The 24,841-nt window shown below is 39.7% G+C and overlaps 1 protein-coding gene across 3 annotated transcripts in view; it reads right to left on the bottom strand.

Annotated features, from left to right (window-relative positions):
* The window catches only part of grid2 (glutamate receptor, ionotropic, delta 2), a 483,691-nt gene that overhangs the window by 51,669 nt on the left and 407,181 nt on the right, over window positions 1-24,841 (bottom strand). For all 3 annotated transcript variants that reach the window (XR_003213195.1, XM_005452094.3, XM_005452093.3), the window contains exons 12-13: window positions 24,420-24,558; window positions 17,570-17,765 (exon numbers count right to left, since the gene is read on the bottom strand). Coding sequence is in view for 2 of the 3 variants with exons in the window: in XM_005452094.3 (XP_005452151.1) it covers window positions 17,570-17,765; window positions 24,420-24,558 (335 nt within the window). In the remaining variant the exon portion in view is untranslated. The remainder of the gene's footprint in view (window positions 1-17,569; window positions 17,766-24,419; window positions 24,559-24,841) is intronic.

Below are 24,841 nucleotides of genomic sequence, written 5' to 3'. Positions count from 1 at the left end.
CTGAAAGTAAAGGCAGAGAGCCAAACAAATAGAAACTCTCAGGGATCTCTGTGAAATGTTCTCTGCCTAAAAAAGAAAACAAAGGTGGTCAACAACCTCGACACTGTCCTCAAAAAAGTCAGCGAAACAAACACAGACACAGACTGATGAATCTCAGATAAAGTTTCAAAAATAAAGGAGAGCACACATGCTGAGTCAAAGGAAGAGCTATGTTTTCTTTCTTTTTCTACATCCAAGCTTGAAAAAAAAGAAAGAAAAAAAGTTGAAGTTGCGAAAACTTGCTAGAAAGGTGACGCCAGAGAAAAAGAAGAACCCGTTAAACTTTATGCATATCCAGATCACTTTCTTTAATTTGAAATTGAGTATTGGGTTTGGCAGAGAATGAGCTTTCCGAGTCTCCTTCATGCAGTCTTTGTTTTTTTGATCAAAAAATCATCAACATCAACATTTGCACAGCGGGGTGGCAGAATAGAGAAGAAGCTATAAGACGCACACACACACTGAAACAGACAAAAGGCAAGAGAGGCAAAATCTGTCCATGACAAACACAGACGGTGACAGACTGAGACAGACGTGAGAGCAAGTTAAATGTGAAAAAAAAAATACAAAGCATGCTGTGACTTGCAGATGAGACAGCAGCAGAGAATGGGAACCTATTCAGTATGCAGATTTTGCTTTATGGATTCCGCTAACAGTCATAAGCATATCAATGGGGCTGCCATTAATACCTGGACAATGCTGAAATAATTACTATAAAAAGTGACACTCAAAACATAAAACACAAGGCCATGAAAGTACTCGCTGTCTCTACACAGACATGCACAGAGAACCTTATTTGCTTGCATCCTGCGAGCCCATTTGACAGCTTTCAGGTTGACTAACAGAAATGAAAATGGTGCAGAGAGTTTCCTATAGTGCCCCTCACCTCTGAGTCAGTTCATTTGTGACTATATAAATGCAACTCTGGATCCAGGCCTTTTATTTTCTCACTGATTTTCCAGTTTTCCTTATGCTGCAGTTCAGGGTAGTAAAACACACTACTTCAAAACAGCTTACGAGGATTCCACCTTCTCATTACTGAGTGTCACAATCCATTGGCTACCATGAGCAATATCGCCGTACCAACAAAAAGGGACGTGATCCTATCAGTCCTGTCAGACAGAGCATTCATTACAGAACGTCTGTCTGTCCATCTGCCCATCAACCTATAAATGAGCAGGTCTTGTCGGTCAACCCCTTGTTCGCCATATACTCGGTCATGCTCAGCAGATAACACTAAATGTACGAACTGTGTCTCCCACCTTGCGCCTCTCCGTGCGAAGGATCAGTGGCTGAATTCAAGGTCATCACAGATTACGGAGCTCCTCACCTTGTCAAGACCAGTGAGACCAGACACTGCGTGTGCCCTCATCTGGCAGGTGGCACATTTCTGCACTGTGGTCACGCTACACATTTTGTGATCACAGGCACGCTTCAAAAGGAAAACAAGTGAATGATCAGGACATGTGAATAGAGCCATCCACCTCTGGCATAAATTTGGAAGGAAGAACTGTAGAGATCACAGCCCAAAGAAGGTCGAAAGCACACCATTGCACTGTAGCGCTACTTTGGTTGTCAGTATGTAGACTCAGTTTCAACAATGATCCTGAATGTCCTCTGTCAGTTTAACATGTTAGTTGCCCAAGTAGTTTTTAGAGTATAAAATACTGATTAAATTCAGGCTGCAGAGTTCAACGTGCCAGCCCTCCTCTATTTACTTCATTAACATTGGTCTCAGTGGTAAGTTCTGGTGCCAAATGGTTGCAGTACAGTGTCAAAAGCCCTCCATAACACCAAGGAGTAATTGGAAGGGAAAACACTGGCCCATATTGCAGACAGATTCCATGTCTATTTCAGATGGAATTTCTATTAAAACTTCAAGTTATCTTACTACTTGTATGGGGGAGAAGAAAAAAAGTCTTGCAAATGTTAATGTGGAAGCAATACAGCCTGATTTGGAGGAGTTTTAATTGGAACCGTGGGAAAGAAATAGTTATGGAGGCGAGGAGAGAAAATGATGACTGATACACTCAGATGCTCTTCCAGCAACAGATTTAGGTGCATGAGTGCTCTCACACCATCAGTCGCTGTAGCTCCATCGACTCCCGAGGGTAATTAAAAGAAGTAACTTTTTTTTTTCCTCAATAGTTTCTATTCATTCCAGAATAATTTGAATTTCACAAGAAATTCTTACCTGTATAGTACCTGAAAATACTACTGTAGTATATGAGTAAATGAATGTCAATAAGCCTGACACGTAGGATCTGACAGGGAGCCGAACATCACCATCAGTTAGCAGAGTGACTGACAAGCTGTGCCAGTATTTCACAACACTTCGGTTAATTTGAGTCGCAGTCGCACTCGCGCAAAATTAATGAACAGCTGGTGTTTGCTAAAACAAATCTTGTCGATCACACAGTCCCTTTAGCCACAACTTCATTTGAAAACATCTGCCATTATAATACCACTTGACTGCTATTTATGCAGCATTTATGGCCTATCTGACCCAAAGGTGATGTTAACATTGATCACTGAAAGGCCATTACTCTTCCTCGTGTAAACATGCGAGATAGAGTGAAAATCATTAATGTACCTTTACTCATTCAGTCAACACAAGCACCTGTCAGATGGAAAGAAAAGATCAGACACTAGGCTACCCAGCATTCATTAAGTTATGGCTAAGGTTCAAAAAAACCTGCCAGGAGTTCAACTCAGACCTGAGGTGAATGATAAGATCTTCAGTGCAAATTAGAGTTTCTGCCCTCACAGGCTGTCAGTATACTTTGAGATGCATGTCTTGCAGTTTGATGGGGGTCCGCTGTAGACTGGGAATGAGTTTGCCATTGAAAGTCGGCACTTGGTTATTACAGATACATTTCAATGTCCACCTGACCACAAACCGCCCATGAAGGAAGAAAGTGCAGTGTGGAAATGAACTCTGGTGTAACTACTCTGCAAGTCGCTGGATGTGTGGGTGTGTGTCATTGGAACTCTGTTCTCCATTCCAACTAGAGGTCATGACTCTGCAGTGCATTACTGGCTAAGAAACGTGTTTGTGTGCACCTCCAGACACATGCATCCTTTGGATTCTTCTCACCTATAGGTGCGACCTAGACATCAGAGATTATTCTACCTGCTAAGATGTAAGCTACAGCTCACAGTTTTCATTCTGCTTTTGTGTATCTGGAGGCACATTTCAAATACAAAAAACCCATTTTCTACTTGTGAATTCTGTTCTCTTTGGGTGGCCAGAGTTTTTGTTACTGGGAAGTTAAGTCTGGCTGACTTACAGCAAAGCTTTGCAGATGTAATAAAGTGAGCAGGACTTTAGCTAAACTCCCTCATTCAGCAAAGAAGCTATTACATTTAACATCCACAGACAGATTTTCTTTATTTATTTAAGAGTGCATTACACAATTATGTTAGAGTGCAACACACTCTTTTCTTAGTAGATTTCTATTATTTTTTACCAATCTGATACTATATGGCACCATAAATCTTTTGCATACTTTCACAACCTGCCTTCAAGGTTCTTTGGAAGTGGTTTAATGCTACAGAGAGAGACTTTACAGGACAGAAGTGTAGCGCTGAAAACCAATCTCCCTCTTGCATCTAAAAAGCCTTGGGCTTGTGGCAACGTTCAACATTAACCCAGACATTTACACATATTTACAGCAACTCATTTTTCCTCCTTCATGGCATGCTACAATAGCTGGTCAAGGGTATATGGCAATTAAATAGCTAGTCTATTGATCGTGATGATCAGCTTTTCCATAGTTGTGTCAAATCACAATTCTAATATCTGAGATGATAACAGGCAAAAAGAAAGAAATACCTTAGTCAATAAATTATTTGTGAACACAAAATTATCCACACACATCTTGAATTTATGTTTTTACTACAAAAAGTATGAAAATGGGCTATTTCTAAAAACTTTGTTGTGCAAGTAATAGAATAGAATAGAATAATCCTTTAATTGTCCCACAAGGGGAAATTTGGTTGTAACAGCAGCCAGAAAGACACATATACAAACAAACAGTACACAGGACACAGAACAGAAACGTACACAATTTTTCTTACATATTTACATTAAGGACAATGGTTACTATAAACAGAGTACTGTACAGTTATTAAATTAAATATAAATAACTACAGATAAGAGGCAAACCAGGTTGTAGTGATCCTATAGTTGAATAATAGTTGAATAATCTTTAAACTGAAAAACTCTTTTAGTCACTTTCTAACTCTTCTTGCCACCATTTGGAATGATATAGGGAAAAAAGGGCTCCATTATTATTTTTTGCAAGCTTTTAAACCATATCACTTTTTAAAAAAATGTTTATAGGCATTTTCTCTGTTTGCATGACTATGATGAAGCTGGCTGACAAAGCTGCATTGGTAAATTAAAGAAAGATGTGCATCTTTAAAGATTTTTTTTTTCAGATGCCATTATTGATTATAGCTCCCACAAGCAATATTTTTTTCTCCCCTATTTCCTTTCCATGTATTGCTTGAGAGGATCCTCTAACTTTAATTTTTTTCTTCGCTATCACTCTTTCCCTCATTCGTCTGTTTCCTTCTCTGTCCCAAATCACTCTCCCTTTGGCTTCACTCCAAATCCTCCTTCTCTTTCTCCCTATGTAGTTCTCCGGACTGTGATGCATGGCTGTCTGTGTTCTCCAAAAGTCCATTAGTTGCTGGCACTGGGCTGCCTCCTCTCCCACAGACAGAGATAAAGACGCTGAGTGTGGCTGCCCAGTGAGTCGCATGAAAATGAGAGGACAGTGGAAAAAGAAGTATGGAGGAGAACAGGGGAGAAAAGAGCGAGAGGCACAGAGAGAGAGAAAGGAGTGTGGATGTGAAAACACCTTGATAATGAATAGAAGCCCCAGAGTATAGGTGAAGTGAAGAGAATGAATGGAAGGGATAGAAAAGGGGATAGATGATGCAAACACAGAAGGAGACATCAAACAGAAAGGAGTGAAAGAATGAAGACAAACACCATTGAGCGAGCACCAGGAGGAGAAAAAAAAGAGGAGGTGAAGGAAAAGAGCAGGACATGCAGGTGAAAGAAAAGACAGAAAGAGAAGCCTTCTATTCACAGTGAGAGTGGTGTAGACATAAGAAGACAAGGGAGAAATAAATAAAAGGCTAAGAAATACCAGAGAAGAGGGAGGGAGGAGAGAATGAGAAATAGAACGGGTTGAACGTGAGGCGACGATAAGAGATGAGGGTCAATTGTAACCAGATATCCCACCACTAAAACCATTAATAAAATGCTTTTTCTCTTTTAAATTCCCTCCACCTCTTACTTTGTCCCCCTAATTAATCTACAATCCGGAGATTAAACTCGCCCTTTCCACTTTCATTCAAAACACAGGGGACTGAGTGATCCATTCTCTATTTTTTCTGTTTCAGCCTCTTTTTATCTGGGAAATTAAGATGTAATCTAACAGTTTGCTTCAGGTTGCAGAGTTGGCTAGACATGACGGAGAGCAGGCAGATGAAAAATGTGTTTAAAACCAGTTATTTTTCTTTCTTTCAGCAGGAGCATTTGGCTCTTTGAATAATACTATTGTCTAACTTTCACAACTTTGCTCTTTGTGTTTCTATTGGCCTAATTGCTGTTGTGCTCCCCTTCATATTTCTCTCAGCCAGACTCTGTGTGCATTTTAATCTCCAGCAGGGCCTATAAATACAATAATTATGTGCTATCGTTTTCATCTTGGACTTCAGTAATAGATAAAAAGGAATTCAATGAAAAAAAAAAACATTTAATCCTATTGCCTCAAAAAAAAGGTTGCTGGAATGTTTTATCATTTTAATTACTATTTGGAATTGAGATTGCCCTTTTAAATTATGGTGTTGTCTGTGTTGTAAAATCAAAATTCTTTTATGTGTATCATCTAATTGCTAGAAGTTTTTTTTTATTTCAATTTCTCTGCAATAAGTAGATAACTTTGGTATTATTTTTTCTGCATGGTTATCTCCTGTTAGTCTATGGATGAGAGAAGGTGGGCTGGCTCATTAAGGGAGCAGGAGAAATCATTAAGGCTGCAAACTTCTATGTTTTGAGTAAAGTTAATGCTTTTCAGGAAGAAGAACACACAGTTCTCAACAGTAACTGCCCACAAAGAATAAAATTACATGCTTTTTTTTTTAGATTACACTGCTGTAGGATAGATTAAAACACGTTTTTGCTTAAACTCTCAAATATGCCTTATGCTACTTGCCAAAAAATAAACAAGGCAGTTTTTACTTCAATATTCAGTATTCTTATTCTAACATCTGACACTGACTACAGGTTTCATCTCCTCTACCTACCCAGCTTTTATGTTACCCAATTAACCACCAACTATGTAAATGAAATTATTCCTAAATAGTTTTACAAGTGGAGACTGACCAATACATAGCTGTTTGTGCTTGCTGATGAATAAAGTTTGGTACAAACCACTACAAACCTTCATCGGCCACTCTGCTCAGTTGATACAGACAGCAACATACTGACTTTTCATACTTATTAAATACTAAATCTTAACCTTAGAGACCTAAGAGGACATCAGATTCTTTAAAATAAATGCTTGTTGCTGGTTATCCTGCAAACATAACTCAATTTAGCTGCTTGCAGACTTTGGAGAGACTCATTGTTGAAGTTAAGTATTAGTTACAACTTACAAATACACAAGTACAACTTACAACTAGTTACAACTACAAGTAATGCATTTGGCATCTAAAGATACATAAGTAGGTATATTTTTGTTAATTTGGGGTAAAACCAGAGCATAAGCAGCACAACCATATTTTTAAAGCAATTTAGCTAAAGACTACTTTTAACTTCACACATTTAGAGACCCAGATCCTTTATATACCTAAAAAATAAACAAAGAAGAAAATTAAAAGCATAATAGCAAAGCTTCAGTGTTTGCAAGATAATATCTTTAAAACTTTAAAGTAAAAGGGGAAACAATAAGAAATATTTCTGTAATTTTCTCTTTTACTAAACTCTCCATCAAGAAAAGAATGTGAAACATGTTGGGGAGATGATTTGTTTCTGCGCTTGTCTCTACCAAACACATGAGAAGCAAACTGTGACATGTTTCCTTTTTGTGAGTGTCTCTAAAAACAGCACTGCTCAAAGAGCTTAAACAGTAACTTAAGACCAGCTGGAATTTGAGTTTATCCAAGTTTGCAATCTTGTTGCGGGTAAGAGGCCAACATGCACTGGATATTGGATATTGTTACGGCAGTGTTAAGCATGGTTACGGGCACATGAGAGGGCATTTCATAGAAGACCAAACAGAATCTCTTTGAACCAGAGAGGACAGTTTAACCTGCGTTTGGCCTGGTATTAGGCTATTCTTCCAATTAACTGATGGCCAGTAACTATAAAAGCAGCCGTTGGTGTGGAGGATTCAGGTATGCGCTAACACAAAACCACAATTGAGTGGAGATCCCAGCAAATTCCCCCCAAGGTGAGACTGTGCATGTATCAGTGAACAAAAAACAAAACAAAAAAACACAAGAGCCACATTAGAGACTCCACAGACCTCCATTAGCATGTTAAATGTTCAAGTTCAAGACAGTATAGCTAGCAAAAGGCTGAATAAGTATGGCTTGTTTTTGAAGGTTTGTCCAGAGAAAGCTTCCTCTCTTTAAAAACAACATGGCAGCACGGCTTAGGTTTGCAAAGCTGCATCTGATCAAACCAGAAGACTTCTGGAACGATGTCCTTTGGATAGACGTGGCCAAAGTGAAGATGTTTGGCAAAAACCAAACACCGCATATCAGCACAAACACCTCCTACCAGCTGTCAAGCACAGTGGTCTGGGCACCTTGCAGTCACTGAGTCGACCACGAACTCCTCTGTATACCAAAGTATTCAGAGGCAAATATGAAGCCATCTGTCTGACAGCTAAAGTTTGGCAGAAATTTGGTCAGGCAACAGGACAATGATCCCAAACACAGCAGGACATCTACAAAACAATGACTGAGGTCAAGGTGTTGACGAACAAAATCAAAGTGTAGATCTCAGTTCCAAAACTAGGAAGTGATAAGGAAATATCCACTACAGGTGATTGTTGGGTAATCAAGGGACTGAAAGGGGAAGCAGCAGGGTCGATAACATCACAGAGAGAGAGAGGGGAAATTTTTGCAATTTTTTTGCACCCTTCTGCCAAATATTGAGGATGTGTCCTGTATATGTTGAGGACAGTGAATCATGAACAAGTGCATGTTGCATTGCCGGGATCACATGCTTGCCTTGGCAAACTCACATACTCTTCTAGGAAAGACCGTTAAAATGAGAGGGGGGGGAAGTAATATGGACCAATAAGGGATTTTTTTAAACCTTCTGAACAGTTTCTCCTATTTTCTCTAACTTATTTCTACAGGAAGTAACCTTAAATCTCTTGTTTTTATTTCTTTCTTTTTAATGCAAAAGAAAAAGGTTCTTGGTTACAAATTGTAAAGCCGTGTCACAGATACAGAGCTTTGCATGTACGTGCAGGCATACCTTTAGTCAGGCATACAGACAGCAGTATACTGTACACACACACACACCTACACTAAAATGTATACACGAGTTCACAAACACAGACGTGTGCTCACAAGCGCTGTATTAATGCAATTTATATCCAGCAATAAAGCAGGTCTATAAATTGCTGCATTCATTTGCTGACTTTCATTGATTTCTTTGTGAGGTGCTGTAATTATTATTAGACACAAGAGGTATAGCGCGGGATGAAAGGGAACGAGAGGAAAAACACATACTGACTCGGTGAGGGAGGGAGGCAAACAGAGGAAGAAAGAACTAAATCCAGAAGAAGACTGTTGTGCGGCTGTCAGATGGATTGACGCTTGGGCGGCACAAGAAAGAGAAACCGATACGAAGGCCATTTCGGCATCGTTATTACATATAAGAACAGAGAGAAGAAAACATAAATAGATAGAAATGGATAACATAAATATTTCTTCTTCTCTTCTTTGTGTTTTTTTTAACCATACTGAACCCTTATCTCCTCTCCTTACTTCAATACTTTCTCTCCCTCTGCTCCCTTCACTCTACGCCGATTTGTCACATCTCCAGCAAACACGCCAGTTTTTAATCAATCACCACAGCGAGCAAGGATGAACTTCCATCTCTCCCTCTCTCCATTTTTGTTTAGCATCTATAATTCCCTTATTTCAAATGTCTCTTTCAATCCTTACAATCTTCCCTCTTTAATATGGAGAGTAAATTTCCCCCCATTTCCTTCGTCTTTAGTCCTCTTTTCATCTGCTTTCCCCAAATCTCAGTCACAACACAGAAACACTGTCATCACATAGGCACAGAATTGTAACAGCAGGAAAATATGTTTGCTGTTTGGGCTTGTTGTGCTGAATTCTAATGAGCTATCAGGCTCTGCAGGAAAAGAGCTTTCTCTTTTTCCTGTCGGGGTGATTTGCACTACTAGAAAATAGAAAATGAGAGAGCCCAGCAGCCAAAAAAGGCATTTTCTGGTCTTAGCATAGCCTGGATTATTACAGAGGATATTGCAGCAGTCATACCATGGCATAGTGACAGATATATATCACGGGCTTATATGGCTCAGCAGAGATTTCATTCAAATCCAATAAAATACATGACAAACACGTAAATATGGCATCAATTTTTAAAAATCTAATGAAACGGGTCTTGCCTCAGCCCCTCTTATAAGCGCACCGTGTCAGAGCACTGGCTCAGGCACAAAAATACCGCAAGTGTCACTCCGGACTACAGAAGCGCAACAACATCAGCAAAAAGAGGAACCAAGAGCACACGAGGAAGAAAGAAACAAAATTGAAGGAGTGACAAGAGGAAGCGCAGGGAGAATATTGTGTTAGTGGGTGCAGTGTAAGAGATACAAGTCACATAGCTGTAGGCAACCTTGGGACCTGAGAGCTTTGTTCATGAAAAGTCGACCTCTCTCAAACACAGGGGGAGAGGAATCATAAACACAGAGATCTGTCACCCCGAGCACAGCTGGGCCACCCTGCTCGGTAACCTTGGCAACTCCCTGACCAATGGGTGGTTGGCAGGAGGTCCTTAAAGAACTGTGACACTGATACAAACACATACAGACTCAGAGAGCACTGCTGCCTACAGATACAATGTTAACCGTGATGTGAGAGGGTAAACAGGTGTTAGAGAGGCCTCTCTAAATTGAGAGAAGAGTAACATGTGCCTGCACTCACACACGCACACAAAGTGAGGCATCTGGGGTGAGCTGCAATGTTATCCTCTGTTTAAACACAATCTCCCCACACACCCCCAGTCCACCTCGCTGATTCACACTGGATGGCTGACTAATGAAGAGAGAGAGAGGTAGTGAACAAGCGTTCATAAACCTTAAATGGGCGGGTGATCTTTTTTTAAAACCTGTTCTGACTCTCTGTGCTTTCTCAGTGTCTTATCAAAGTCGCTGGAGTCTCACAAACAAGGCGTCCTTTGACTTTGATGCAGCGACACGCTTGGGTTTTCATAGCGGTGAATCTCACTTCCAACAGATATTTGTTAAGGACCCCTTGGCTTCACATTTGAATGCATGGGGCAAGCATCAGCCTTCAAGTGGACGGCTTATGTTGTAAAGGAGCAGATTTTGTCAGGGAGTTTGGTGCTTAAATCTGAATGGAGGGCAAACAGCAAAAATAACCAACCACTAAAAATGAAACTAATCAGAAACTGGAAACATAGCTGGTAAATGCTTCTTCCTGTTAAAAGGGAGTTCTTCAGACTCTTCTTCAACTTTTTCAGAGCATAGCACTGAGAATCCTGCATCCCTCTCATTGGTCTCATATATGTATGCATTTAAGGCCTTGCTAGAGCAAGAGTGAAGTAGTAAGAAATAAACAATGTAGTAAATAAAAAATATGTTTTAGTAAAATATGGCTCAATCCTCTCTTCCATCCTTTTCTTCAGTTCTGTCTAGGCCCCTGTCCACCTATTCATTCTCTATTTCTCCTCTCCTTGCCCTTCTTTCTTGTCCCTTCATATCCACATGTAGTCACTCCCTCAATTTTCACTAGTTCGTCTCCCTCCCCCTTTCTCACCCTCGTGCCACCTAAATTTCCCAATTTCCGTCTTCCTACTCCTCGAGCACCAATTCGCCATCTATGTCATCTTCCACTCCTCCCTTCATCTCTCCTCTGCTTTGTCTCGATTGTCCTCTAGAGTGCTGTGATGGCTGAAGGATCCAAACAGGTCTTGGATGATTTGCCACCAGCTCTATCTGGAAGAGGACTCAGCACAATCTTTATCATCATCACTGAAGTCATTATGGTAAATTGGCGAAAGCTTATAGGCTTACATTATACAGATACTTACTTCCTGTTTCAAGATATATGCAGCAGAGGTGAAGAGATGATGGTAATTTTTAGTACAATTTCTAGAGTCGTTATGCTAAATGGGGAGACGGTGATAGGATGAAATTAAGTGGCAGAAAACGGCTTGTTGCACAATGGAGTTGAGCATATGTAGGATAAGTGGAGGAATTTTCCTTCACTGGTAAATGTTACATAGTATTACATAGCATCGCTCACAGGTATTTTTGACGTGTGGGGGGACCTGATAGCCTGGCTGGGCCATTTACTTTGCATGATTTTTCCTACTCACTTTAACTCCATTTCCTGTCTCCAGGAAATAAAATGAAAGACAATTCTGTGTGGTCAGAAAACCTCCATATGACAAACGCATACTAAGGGATTATAGAAAGTGAATTAATGTTTATATATTATATGCTTCTCTTGATTGATGTGACCTTATCAGCTCAGTGGGTCAGATCCATTTTCAGGTAATATGAATTTGAAATTCAGATCCAAGAAATTGGTATTTTTCAGTGAAGAGACGGCTTCACAAGTGACAGCAGCTATGTAAAAGCGCTTTACCTGAAGTAAATGCTCCTCTATATAGTATAATCCAAATATATTCATAATGTATGAAGCATTTAATTTCAGATTCACTGCTTTCAGCCCACTCGTCTGACCTCTTTTTCTCCCTCCATTTCCAAGCTTTCATTGGCTGCTACAAGTATGGGTAAAATTTTTCCAAAGCCTTCATCGTCCTTTTGAAAATTATTTATTGCAGGGTTAGGTTGGAAGGATAGTGAATTCACAAAGTGTTGCGTGTCTTTGTTGGAGAACAGGACCTTTACCGTGAAGCACCCCCCCTCCCCAGCCTATCGTTGATAATGTTGCAGTGAAGGTTTCAATACTTTCTGCTCTTCCTTTTTAGGAATAATGGTAATATATAGTAGGCAATGTCATGAGGGGAAAAGATGCATTTTCTAAAGTGGTACCTTCCCATGGTGGAGCGGAAAGTCATACAGACAGAAAATCACTCACTGGCAATCCACTCAACTCTAAAATCACTCAGCGGTCATCAGAGACTCTTAAAGCCTGACAGAGAGTAGCTGTCAAATATTCACGCAGGGATACTTAATTCAACCGAGTCAGGTGTGTGTACGTGTTGACATTGGCACGTATGTGAATAAACACGCAAATCTGAAGGTTTTAGTGTTGTGAGCTTCAAGTGAAATGTGACAGAGTTTGCCACGCATGCATGTACGTGCTATAGTATTAGAACATAAACGGCGCTCAATGGAAACGTTTCCATTTCATGGTACAGTCTCCGGTCACATTGGCTGAAATTATTATCAACAACAAAAATCACTAGATGAGGCTTTAAACTTTAAACTATAAATGCATTTTATTAACCATACAGAGTCATACATACTGAATTATAAAGAAAACGTAAGACAATGCTCAATGATCCAGCTAAAGGAGTTGCGAGATTCTACAGTTACCGTCGCTAATATCGGCACATCTTATTATTATCCATGTCAGTAAGGGTTTCATATAATTCAGAGGGTAAGTAACTGATACTGACAGGAAGAAAAGACTTTGCTTTCACTCTTGAGACAATGCAATAATAAATAGAGGGGACCACAAGTAAGTCCTCCATTGACTTAAATGAGGATGCCATTATGTCAAACAGTGACACAGAGCACAGCGGTCTTTGATATCATATGTGACATAAAGTTAATGAGATATCAAGGCGGAGGTGCAACACCTCTCACTCTATTGAGTGCCTTGATCATTGACTGAAATGGGAGCGACACATATATTACCCCGTGACAGGCCTCACCCCGGAGCACTTGGCTGGCTTGGTGTGTGTTTGTGTATCAAAGTATGCAAGGCGCGAATGAGGGGAAATGTGTTAATGCATGTGTAAAGCATGCTACTTAGGGAAATGCAAATTTTGTATCTGTGTTTGCATCTGAGTAGGTCTTTGTGTATGTGCATTTATGTGCCTCTGTGTGTGTGTGTGTGTGTGAGCATGCACGTTTGTGTGTGAGTGATAGCAGAGACAGCCCAGACACTGACCTGTTCTGACATATAATATTATTCTGCCACGGGGGATCGAAACTGAAAAGGGAGAAAATCCATAGTGCACAGGAGACAACGGTGACGGAGAGGGGTAAGAGGTTTATTGGGAAAGAGGAGAAAAAAAAACAGTGAGAAAGTGCAGGAAGAGAAAGAAGGGAGCGAGAGAGCATGACACTGAGGGAAAAAATATATCAAGTTCTTAACCTCACGGGAATCAAATAGAGCAAAAGGGACGGGATTGAAGAAGACAAACAGATCAGAATAAATCAGACAAAGACAGAAAACAAAAAATGTCTGACTCATGGAGTCTGTTAATAATATTATAGCTTTCCATCTAGCCTCCAACTTAAAAAATAAATAAATTCAAGGGTCTGTTCACTGCCTTCTAAATGTATTTGTCAGCATGAGAAGAATTCTTAACAGGTTGAAAGTCTCCACATTGACAAAATGTTTTCTCTAAAGGAAAAATCAATGATTGGTAAGCTCTGCATGTACAGAATGTAGAGGATGTATCCAGTGTTTCCCAATTCCACCGAATTTAGGAATAATTAAACCGATAATTTGATTCATTTGCTTAAACGGACACAGTCAAGGCGGCGGTGTCACTGTCAGTGGCACTGCAGCAGAAGGAAAAAAAAAATCAGCTGTGTCAATGCAGTCAGCAGAGAGGGACAGGCATTAGTGAACCACTAGAGTGCACCCTGTAGCTTTTAACACAAAGTAGATGAAAAAAAAAAGACAGACAGAGAGACAGCGGGGTTGCAGAATGAAATATTATAAGGAGAAGCAGAGAACGAAAGAAAGATTTGGGTAGGAGTCGAGAGTGGGGGAGGCGGGGTGCGATGGAGAGATAGAACGCTAACAGGCAAATATTCGGTGGTGCAGTGCAAGAAAAAAAGAGGAAAAAAAGATGCAGGTGAGAAGAAAGGAACCGAAATGCAGAGCAGGGGATGAAAGAACAAAGTAAAGTATAAAATCAAGAGAGACATATTCAGAGGGGATATCGGCTTCCTTCTTGTATTCGCTCTCAGTTCTGCTCTGCAGTGCTTGCTTGCCACTCTGGAGGTGTCACCCCTGTCATAGAGAATTTATCCATGAAAAAGCAGATCCTCTCTCAAAAACCTTCATCCAGTCCTGCCTCTTGTCAGTCCTGCCTCCTCCCACTGCGCTGCGTCTGAAAAGCAGCCCTTTTTTTTTCATATGACTTACTTATCATGGAGAATTCAGTCTCAGCTGATAATTACTGAAGCACTGCCCAGAAGAACTGTTTCTTGATATATATTTATGAGTCGCTCCAACCCAGTCTGCTAGCAGGAACTGGACTTTTACATTTCCGCAACAGCATGATGTCTGACAGTGTCTCTGGCCATGAACTCATTTAAAGCGTGCACACTGTGTCTGAATTGCATCACATAGGGAGGTTCAGGTGTTCCCCTGGGTTGTACAGTTGCAGTGATACTTCACATTCGAGTTGTTCTTGTTAACTGTGGTATTCCACTGATTTGCACGCAGGGTGTAGCAGATTTTTTCCCCACAACCTCCTGCAGCCAATCAGAGTCTGACTTTGGTCTTGTCAACCTTAATGGCGAGCGCCACAGTTATGACCTGCTGTTTTCATGTGAACCAAATATCCAGAGTGGCGGGAGAGCACACTATTATCTTATGTGTTGCAGTAATGACAGGTTTCACCGTGGTTTGTGAACAGGACTGTCTCCCTAGCAAAGCCATCAAATGACAATGTGTATTCATGATCTCTCTGTACCATGCTAGCTTGTGGTAGCCCATGTGCTGCAGAAATACCACAATTTTAAAATCCTTTAAAAAATCGTTACAGAAAATTCGAGGTGTGATTTGTCTTTGGTGCCACTATTTCTCAACCCATTATGCCAGAATCACAGATGTCAGCTCACTAGGTAAGCGTGTTTTCTCAAGCTGTCGGTGTCAAGTTTGTAGTGAAGGTGATAAATACTTTTGCTGGTGCAACAAACAGCCCTGTTTTGCAATAAAATACTACCTTATTTGTGTTTCTTGGGATACTAATAATTAGGTATACATGTGTTTTTTTTAAAAACTGCATCACCAACAAAAAATGATTCTTAGTAAGTGTTAATGGTTCCACTCTTACATCTTATTAGACACTGGATTTAATGCATAATTTTAAAACTACTGTGTGCCACTTTCATCACTCCTTCCAACACTTCCAATCCTGGCTCCGGTTCAAGTCTAATATATTCTGGAAGGAGAAAGGATAAAGTGGGACCCTCTGGAAGAGCGAAGCACGATGCAAACAGAAAGTGGGATGCATGCAAATGAGATGCAGCAGTCAGGTATTTATGATGCTGGGTAATCACCAAGGGAATTAAGTATTTAGTCATGCGAACGTTATCTGTGTATCATTAACATCGTTTATCCCCTATCAACACAGACGACCCTGTAACATGAGCGGCATGTCAAAACAGGGCCGAGTCGGTGCTTTGTAAGGATGCACTGTAGACCATACGGTAAACATCTTCAATTCTCTGTATTACGCATTATGAATTAGGCATTACTACCAAATGCTGAATGGGCACTGATATTTGCATAACTTATGTAAGAAAAAAAATGAGAAACTTTAGTCTGCATATTATTGCACCTGATAAAAATGACTGGGTAATACATAAAAGTACATAAAAACAGTAATGACAGTGAATGGAAAGGATAGGAAACGTCTGGTAAACTTTTAAAAGCCAAGATCCCAACAATAGAAATTGTTCAATACCCATAATACATCCAAACATACGCACACTAAAGACGAATGGCCACAAATATCACTGTGTTAAAAATACATGATAGCTAAACTTGAAATTCTTTCCTTCTTATGAGCAGCCAAAGGAGCATGAAAACCTTTAGAACGTGAAAATCTACTCCAGCTGCCAAAAACATCCGTGCACAGTGTGTGACGTGCGCCTTAGTCACATGACACATTTTATGATGAGTCTGAACATTTAACAATATGCTGGACAGCAATGCTTTCAAGTAAATTTGCCCTCTTGGAGAGCAAAGATGTCGGGTGATTCATGGAGAGAGATCGAGCCACAACAGTTTTTGTTTTTTTAGGGATAATGCTGCCTTATACCATGAAATGCAGAAGGGTGACAAATAAAGTGAAAAGCCAATATAATGTGTTTTAGTAAGATTTTAGCCCATCATGTGCATCCAGAGCAGCTTCAACCTCCCCCGCCCGGCATTGATTCTCCAAGTTTCTGGATCTCTGCTGGACCGATGAGCATTATTCTTCCAAAGCACATTTCCTCATTTGGTGATTTGATGATGTTGATGGAGAGTGCTGTCTAACATTCAAAATCTCAAGTGCTCATTTGTGGTGAGAGGTGGTAACAGCCATACCAGTATCATGTGATTCACATCATTTCTACACCCAATAAACCCTTCAGTGACCTCCCCCCATCCCCCAGAGAGACTAAGGAACTAGATGGTACCACTGACATCAGAATAAAATAGTTTTATGATAACAATGCTTTCTCACAGGATAACGGCGAACACTCAGAAAAACTTTGCATTAATTTTTTTTTCTCACACATTTCACCACTTCACTTCACCAGGGGACTCACGGCATTTCTTTTAATTTGACACCCATCTGTATGTTTTTAAAGTGAACAGTAAAAGCTGATTTATAAGTACTCAAATCCCCCTAATCCTCTAATCCTTGCTATTTTTTTTATATTGTAGAAGAGATATTTAACACCACCGGCAAACTGTAACTTGAATTATAACATAATCCAAAAAATATGTTTGTGCAGATATGTCACAAAGAATATATAATACATAAATAAAATCCTCTCCTCTGAGGTAGATGTCATTTGGCCCTTCAGGGAAAGTTCACTCTACAACCAATTTTTTGGTATGTATGTTTTCAAAAATGACAGGATCAAATTATAGCAAATTATGTTTCCAATTAGCTCAAATTATTGCACTGATGCTGCTGCCCTTCTCCACCTGTCCTGTTCATTCAAACCCTATCAGGGGAATGACTCGACTCCGGTGTTTATTTCATTAACCACAATCATTTTATGTGTGCCAAAGTTTATTTAATTTAAAACCAAAAACAATAATTAAAAATGAAAAGACGTACCTTGCGAATGCCTTCTTTTGACTCCTCCACGTTATTATCGCCTCCTCCTGTGCGGTTAATCATCCGCCACATTTGGGAGTACATGGGATCCCTCTCAAAGGGGTTCATAGCCTTGGAGCGCACCTGATCATAAACTGCAGAGTCCAGCACTGTACCGTAAGGCAACTCTGTCTGCTTGGATAAGTCTTGCAGAGACCTACAGAGACACAGGTGGTGAAAAGGGTTAATATTCACATCATCTTCATTCATCCATCAACTGTAAAAAAGTCTGAGCCTGAAAGATCCTTCACCTGTGTATTGATACACATTTGGTCCTTGATGACTGTAGATGTAGTACTTTTTAACAGCATCACTCTTGTTCTAGAAGTGCTCGTAATAATAGTAGACACTACGATTTCATTTTATACTTTCTGGGTAATTCTTCTGTAAAATACCTTTCCAAATGACGGTGGTATTAAAATCACAGAAACGATCAGACCCCAGGTTAACTGCACTTCAGCAAAACACTGGTTTCAGCTTTCTATTCACTCACTTCACATTACTAAGCTTACTACACAGCTCGGTCTGCACTTTTACGTATACGGTACAGTTCTGATGGAATCAGCCTGACATGAAACTCCTATCACGAAGCATATAACTATATCTGCCCGGCTGAAGCAGAAAACACCTAAATCAACTATCCATTCACTGACTAGATTAAATCCTAACTTTGGCGCTTTGAGTTTGGCTCGACAGGACATGGTGAATAATCAGTCTTTTGTTGCTGTCTTGGTAATTCCCCATGATACCTAAGAGGGGCTGGAAAGGGGGGATTTTGGATGGTACAAATTGAGTATAAATGGAGTGGCCAGCTGTACTGTGGGTTCAGACACTCACCTAGCCATTAATTTTTCTAAGGACCGGAGTTGGCAGCGACATTTAATTGACATTCAGGATTTTTTTTTTAAAAAAAAGGGAACTGGCCACGACAAATGGGTATGAAAAGATGTGACTGGAAACCAGTTTCAACAGTAGCACTCAGTTCACGGAGCTTAATAAGATGGCTTGAATAACCACATACTCGAGATTTCTAGAACTACACCAAGAAAATGGAAACACTCATAAAGAAGTGAAAAACACAAACACACACCCATACATACAAGTTCATCTGTCTTAAGTTTTTTTCTATTTTCTCTCTCTTCCTTTCTCCTTCGTTCCACCTCTCACCCATAAATTGTCACCTCTGGGGGAATACACAAGCTATTGTTAATTATAACGCAACGGTGCTTGGGTTGCCTTTCAAAGAGTTTGGCCGCTGAGAAATGTAATGGAGAACCATTACAAGAACTAATTACTGTTTGTTTGTTAAATGGTTGCTACATACCACCCATGGATTTGAGAGACAAACGTTTGGGAAACAAAACATGCGCACAAAAACACTCAACATGTCCTGCTTAATGAAGAACAACAAGTATATATTATCTTACTTCATTAATTCAGTTGTAATACAGTACACCCACGAAGCAGACTTACAATGGGCACAAATATAAGTAGCTACTGCTTGCAATATTACTACACTGTTCATTTTGATAAATACACACCCACACAGACACACACGTGTGAAATAATATGGAAGGGACAGCTCTTGCGCTTCCCCCTTGGCTCTAGCCCTCCTCAAATATCTCGCTGACCCATTCTAAAGAAAAAAAAATCCTTTGAAGATTTTAATGAACTTTGCCATGAACATGAATCTTTTATTTCCGCCAATTAATCTTTGGCCTAAATAATCTCCCCTCCCCACCGCTCCCCCGTGAATATGCACGCCTGTCAGCACACTCTTTGACCGGGATTCCCCCTTTGTGAATTGCTTTCACTGCATAGTAACTCTAAGCTTGTTCTTTAATGGTGCGTGTGCAGGAGACAGAGAGAGAGAATCATGCATTAGGCCTCCATTAGATTAGACCAAAGTTCATTTGGAAGAAAAAAACCCCCAAAAACAGATAAAAATGGTTTGTGTTGGTTTCACTGGTTATTTTGATTAATAATGAGACATTGCAAGGATAGTATCCAGCATACAACTGAAATTTACAGATCTCATATGGTTTACCCTTTTTTGAAGAACCACCGCATATATTTCCACGATTGACAAGGCAAGGAAAACACAAAACCTTAAAACTGAAAATGTGTGTAATTGTGTGGTTCATGAAGTCGAAAAATACTGGCGGGGGCCAGTGGTGCCCCTCAGCCTCCTGTAGGTACACCTATGGTATAGATTTTTAAATCCTACGCCACCTTGTTCTCAAGTTATCACATTCAGAAAATTTTCAAAGAATTTGACCTCTGAGCTTGACCTCGAGGTCAGAGGTCACTGAGATTCAAAGTCATCCAAGACTTTTATTATATAAACTTTTCAATATCAATTTAAAAAAACAATCCTACATGACTTCCTCGTTGAGTTATGGTTTGAGTGGTAGGGTGGCTGTGTGGGATGACATTAACAGAGAATGGATCAAAAAGCAGCCAACATTTAAAGAAGAGTTTTGGACAGTCATTAAAGAAGCCCGAACTATTCATGAAGACTACTTTTAAAAAATTAGATGAAGGCATAGTGGTCATACCAAAATCTGTAAACTTAAGAAGTATCTATAACACTTATTTTTATTTATTTTTTTCTATCACTATTAAATTCCTACATGCCTATATGCATTATGTGTTTAACTGTCTTTCTGTGAGTGTTTTATGTGAAATTAATTTCTGTGTGTGTGTCTGTGGATCTGTGTGTCCACAAAATTGTGTTTCTGTCCTGTGTATGCTAGCTCATTTTGCAACCAATTATATTACCCCTAAGCAGCTCAATGAGCAAGTAAATGGAGTGAAAAGCAGCTAAATGTTTTGTGTGACAAATAGCGAATGTGTGTGTGTGTGTGTGTGTGTGTGTGTGTGTGTGTGTGTGTGCGTGTGTCGGGGTGAGAGAATGATTTAAAGACTGAATAGCTAGACAGGGTCCCTTTTAATAGCAGGTTAATCTGAATATGTGCAGGAATAATTCCTGTGTGCATAGCTTTGTTTCTGCGTATTTGGTCACCTGGTCATCTTTGCTAAAAGCTTCTGTCAATAAGATCGTCAGCTCCAAAAACTCTAATTTTGGTGCTAATTTGGCCTAAATGAACTTGAAAGATGATCGCGGCTACATGGTTTTGTAGGAGAATGAATCTGTAAATGTAGAAGCCTTTATCAGAAACACATTAACCGCTAACTATACTGTGCACGGGAATAGGCAATCGATACTCGGACTGAAGTGGCAGTGGTTCCAGCTGTGGCACATTTGGTTAGCTAAATTGAAAATCGTTATTGTTTCATAATTTAAAAATCCCGGAAGTTCTTTTGATCTGTGTGGCCATTTCAGTCTCTATGTTTTGATCAGATCATCAATATCATTGAAGTGCTGGTGCAGCATGCAATATTTTGTATTCGTGTTCATTTTTCAGGGACACCGATGTCAGAAGCAGAATGAACGTACAAGCCAAGTCACAGCAGATCAAATCAGATTTCATATCATGCATTTCTTACTTAAGCTTTACGTAATCTAATCAATATCTGCCAGTGGACAATGTGCCGCTTTATCTGATTACTAAGAATGCAACAGCCACCGAAGAGTCACCTGTAACTATAAAGCCAGCAGACATATTCACACAAGCAAGTGTGAAATGACCTGATTGACTTTATTGGCAATCTTTATCAACCATAAAATATGTCTCCTCCTGTACGAGGCTGGGCCAGGAAAGAAGCGCTTTATCCTCAAACACTCCATCCATCTTTTAGTCTTCCCATCCTAACCAATTCTTCCGCTCCATCTATTCTCTCTGTTCGCTCTGCTGTCTCTCACCTCACTTTTACCCCTGAAAAATAAATTCCCCATTCTGACTCATCACCACTCCCAAAACCCTTCACCATGCTTCCTTCCGCTCCTCTTCTCTCTCTGTTCCCTTCTCCATCTCTAACCTTTGCCTCTTTACTCCCGTTTTCTCCATCTCATCTTTTCTTCCACGCACTTGCGCTCTTCATTTCCACTTTATAATGCTTATTCCCCTTTTGTCTCTCCCTTCATACATTCCTCTCTAGCACCCTCTCTTTGCTACTCTCCACTGCCATTTCTCACTGTTTTCCTAAAGGATTCACACTGAAATTGAGGGAAAACATCCAAGCGTGAAATAGTCCAGAGAGAGTTCTGAGCATTCACTTGTTATTTCATTTTCAGGATGAAACAAGGGCATTAATACTTAAAAATCCTGTCTGTCCTGATAGGAGACACTAAGGAGGAGAGGAATGCCTCCATTCTTCCCCCGACCTTCTCTTCCTTTCTTGCCCCTGCGTGCGCTCTTTTGCTCTTTTCCATACTAACTAATTCGCTCTCTCAATCACACAAATGCATTCAATCTAATTCCATCTGCATAATATGTTAATCAAGGATTATCAGATAAAAGTGCATGCTAATCACAACATCACAGACTGCTATTTTTTTCTGCATGGCTACATTTCTCATCTCTCCATTGAGATTTTGTTACACTTTACAATTACTCTCAGTTTATTTTAGGAATGTTCCCTCTCACTACTTATCCCCAAAACCCATCTTTGGAGGCCTTGGGCCATGTGGGTGCTGCTGTTTAGTTGGTAATTATGGCACTAATGACCCAAGAAGAGTCAACACACTAAAGATAATGCATTAAAATTTATGGAAATCCTTAATTAGCTCAATGTATGCTGAATGAGGCAGCAAACTGAGAGCCACTCATTAATGACAGCAAAGTGAAAAACAAACAAACAAAAAGCAATTGAGGACAGACAAAAGAAAGAAAGAAAGAAACTATAGATTGACAGATTTTACAAGAGGCTGGGCGGAAGGACGTGGAACAAAGAAGAAAAAACAACAGCATGAATGAGGGGCGCAGTGTGACCAAAGTAAACTAAAGGAAAGGTCTTCTAAATACATAAAAGAGACAGAAAAGAGAATGACAGAGAAACAAACTGACAGAACCAAATTAAGAAACAGATAGTGGTGAGATTTAGAGAAATAAATGTTGTTTATTCCAAAGCCAAGCACAATTAACTGTGGCACTGCCGGGCATAGCGGATGCTTCGGCATGCTGATTAGTCCAATGAGAGATGAGCGTTTCCTAGTGCCACCAGGAGAGAAGCAGGCAAACATATTATCACAAGGATAGATAAACAGAGGGCACAGCGCTTCAGGAAATGTCTGTGTGTGTGCGTGTTTGTGTGTGTGCAATGAACGTAGGCAGCTTTTCCAGTTGCCTTGATACCTAGGCAAAAAAAATAAATAAATTGCAAAAACACTTTTTAAAACAATTTCAGCATACTTTGACTGTTTCTCTAACTCTCTTTGCCACTTTTTCTTCCTACCTTGATCAGTAGAACACACACGGACACACAAACACACACATATGTGAGACAGATGATATAATGGAGGACTGAGGTTGAGAAAAGAAAGGGTAAAGAATTAACTGTGTGTGTGTGGAAGCAATCTGCATGTGCATGCATGCTTGTGAGTTGCCTCTCATGTATTAAAGCTGTGTGATATAATGGATTTCAGCACACTGAAGGAGCCTGCAGTGTGTGTCTGTGTGTTAGGCATGATTTGTCATGTATACTCGACAACAGAAAGATGTGTGCGTGGTGTCATGCAACCATAACTGCAAGCACACATTTATACAAATACACTATATGGATATATGTAGTTTTTGCCTTGGGCTCAACTTTCTTTGCAGTACAGAGGTTGTGCATCTATTTAGATGTGCTGTGCAGTTTTACATAGAGTTAAATGAGTCTTAAAGAGGTTACAAATATGTATGATATGATCCAAAAGCATAAACCAGATTTAGAAATGTGTAAAACAATTAATCTGTGTGTAACTCTGAGTACTTACAAACGCATGCACCGATCTACACGTGGATACAAAGCAATTTGAACACACCTAACATTATTTTTAAAATTAATGTGTCGAAACCATTTACAATTAAATATTTTCAAGCTCAAGTTTTCAACGTAACCAGTCTGATCACTTTCACTTTTAAAAAGCTTCCCGTGCGTGCAAATATCTAAAAATATTTGCGACTTTCTTTTCGCTCACTTACAGATAAATCAAATATGTGCGCACCAGTCGCCTGATATGCATAAATCACAACACACATGCTCTGGGGTTTTGAGGCTCTTACTCTTTTCACACTGCCAGCTTGGCACAGATCCACAAATCTAAGCTGCGTTCAAGTGCTAGTGGAAAACTCAAGCTTCCTTTGTATTCCTGGGTTATTTCAAGTAAAACAGATGTTTCACATTTGTGCATCTGTACCAAACTGATAGTGTGAAAAGAGTCTCAAAACCCCAGCACCCCACGAGCACATGTGGCATGATGATCAGGTGACTGGTGCACACGTATTTCCCGATATTTGAATGAACAGAAAGTCACAAGTATTTTTAGACAGTTGCACGGGAACCTTTTTGAAAGTGAAAATGAAAAGATTTGTGAAGCTAGACTTACAGATTAGTGTGTAAATGATCCGTATTTATGCAGGTTTTAGCCCTATGCATTTGTATGTGTTCAAACTGCTCTATACTCATGTGTGGACTGGAGTATGCAATTGTGGATACTCAAAATTACACACAAAATATTCAATACACATTTGTAACTCTTTTGAGAATCATTTAACTCCATAGGTTTAAATATACCTAAATATGACAACAATAAGGATACAATAAAGGTGGCAGTTTTTACTTGAAAAAATTTAAATCAATATATCAGCCAATATGGTAGCTACCACTAAAAACAGTAGGTGAAAAAAATTAGTTGAATACTTACTGTATAGAATTCTCTATACGCGTGATTGTGAGGAAAGCTGCTAGATTGGCAGTATATGAGGATATGACAATTAGAGCAAACATCCACCAAACCCCCATCATCATCCTTGTAGCTAGGGTGGTGTAAGGCACCTCTCCACCTGCAGCAAAAGTAAGAAAACAAAAGAGAGTCAAAATCACGGTATAAGAAAAAAAAAAAGCGGCTCTTTGCTGCAGGAGAAAAAGCTGTGAAAACAGCAAAGCACATCCTGAACGATTATCATTGGATTAACAGGATTTGATCTGATGCTTTGGCATAGATCTGATCTTCACATGGTCGGATCAACTGCAAGAAATTGCTGTGAACTGGAAAACATCAAAATAACAAATTCCAAATCACTGCGATAAGAAAATCTTTGATATATGAAAACCAGTTTATAAATA

The sequence above is a fragment of the Oreochromis niloticus genome, linkage group LG12 (assembly GCF_001858045.2).
Source record: "Oreochromis niloticus isolate F11D_XX linkage group LG12, O_niloticus_UMD_NMBU, whole genome shotgun sequence".
NCBI lineage: Eukaryota > Metazoa > Chordata > Actinopteri > Cichliformes > Cichlidae > Oreochromis > Oreochromis niloticus.
Note: the sequence above shows the minus strand (reverse complement) of the source record. Positions and strands in the feature narration are given on the sequence as shown.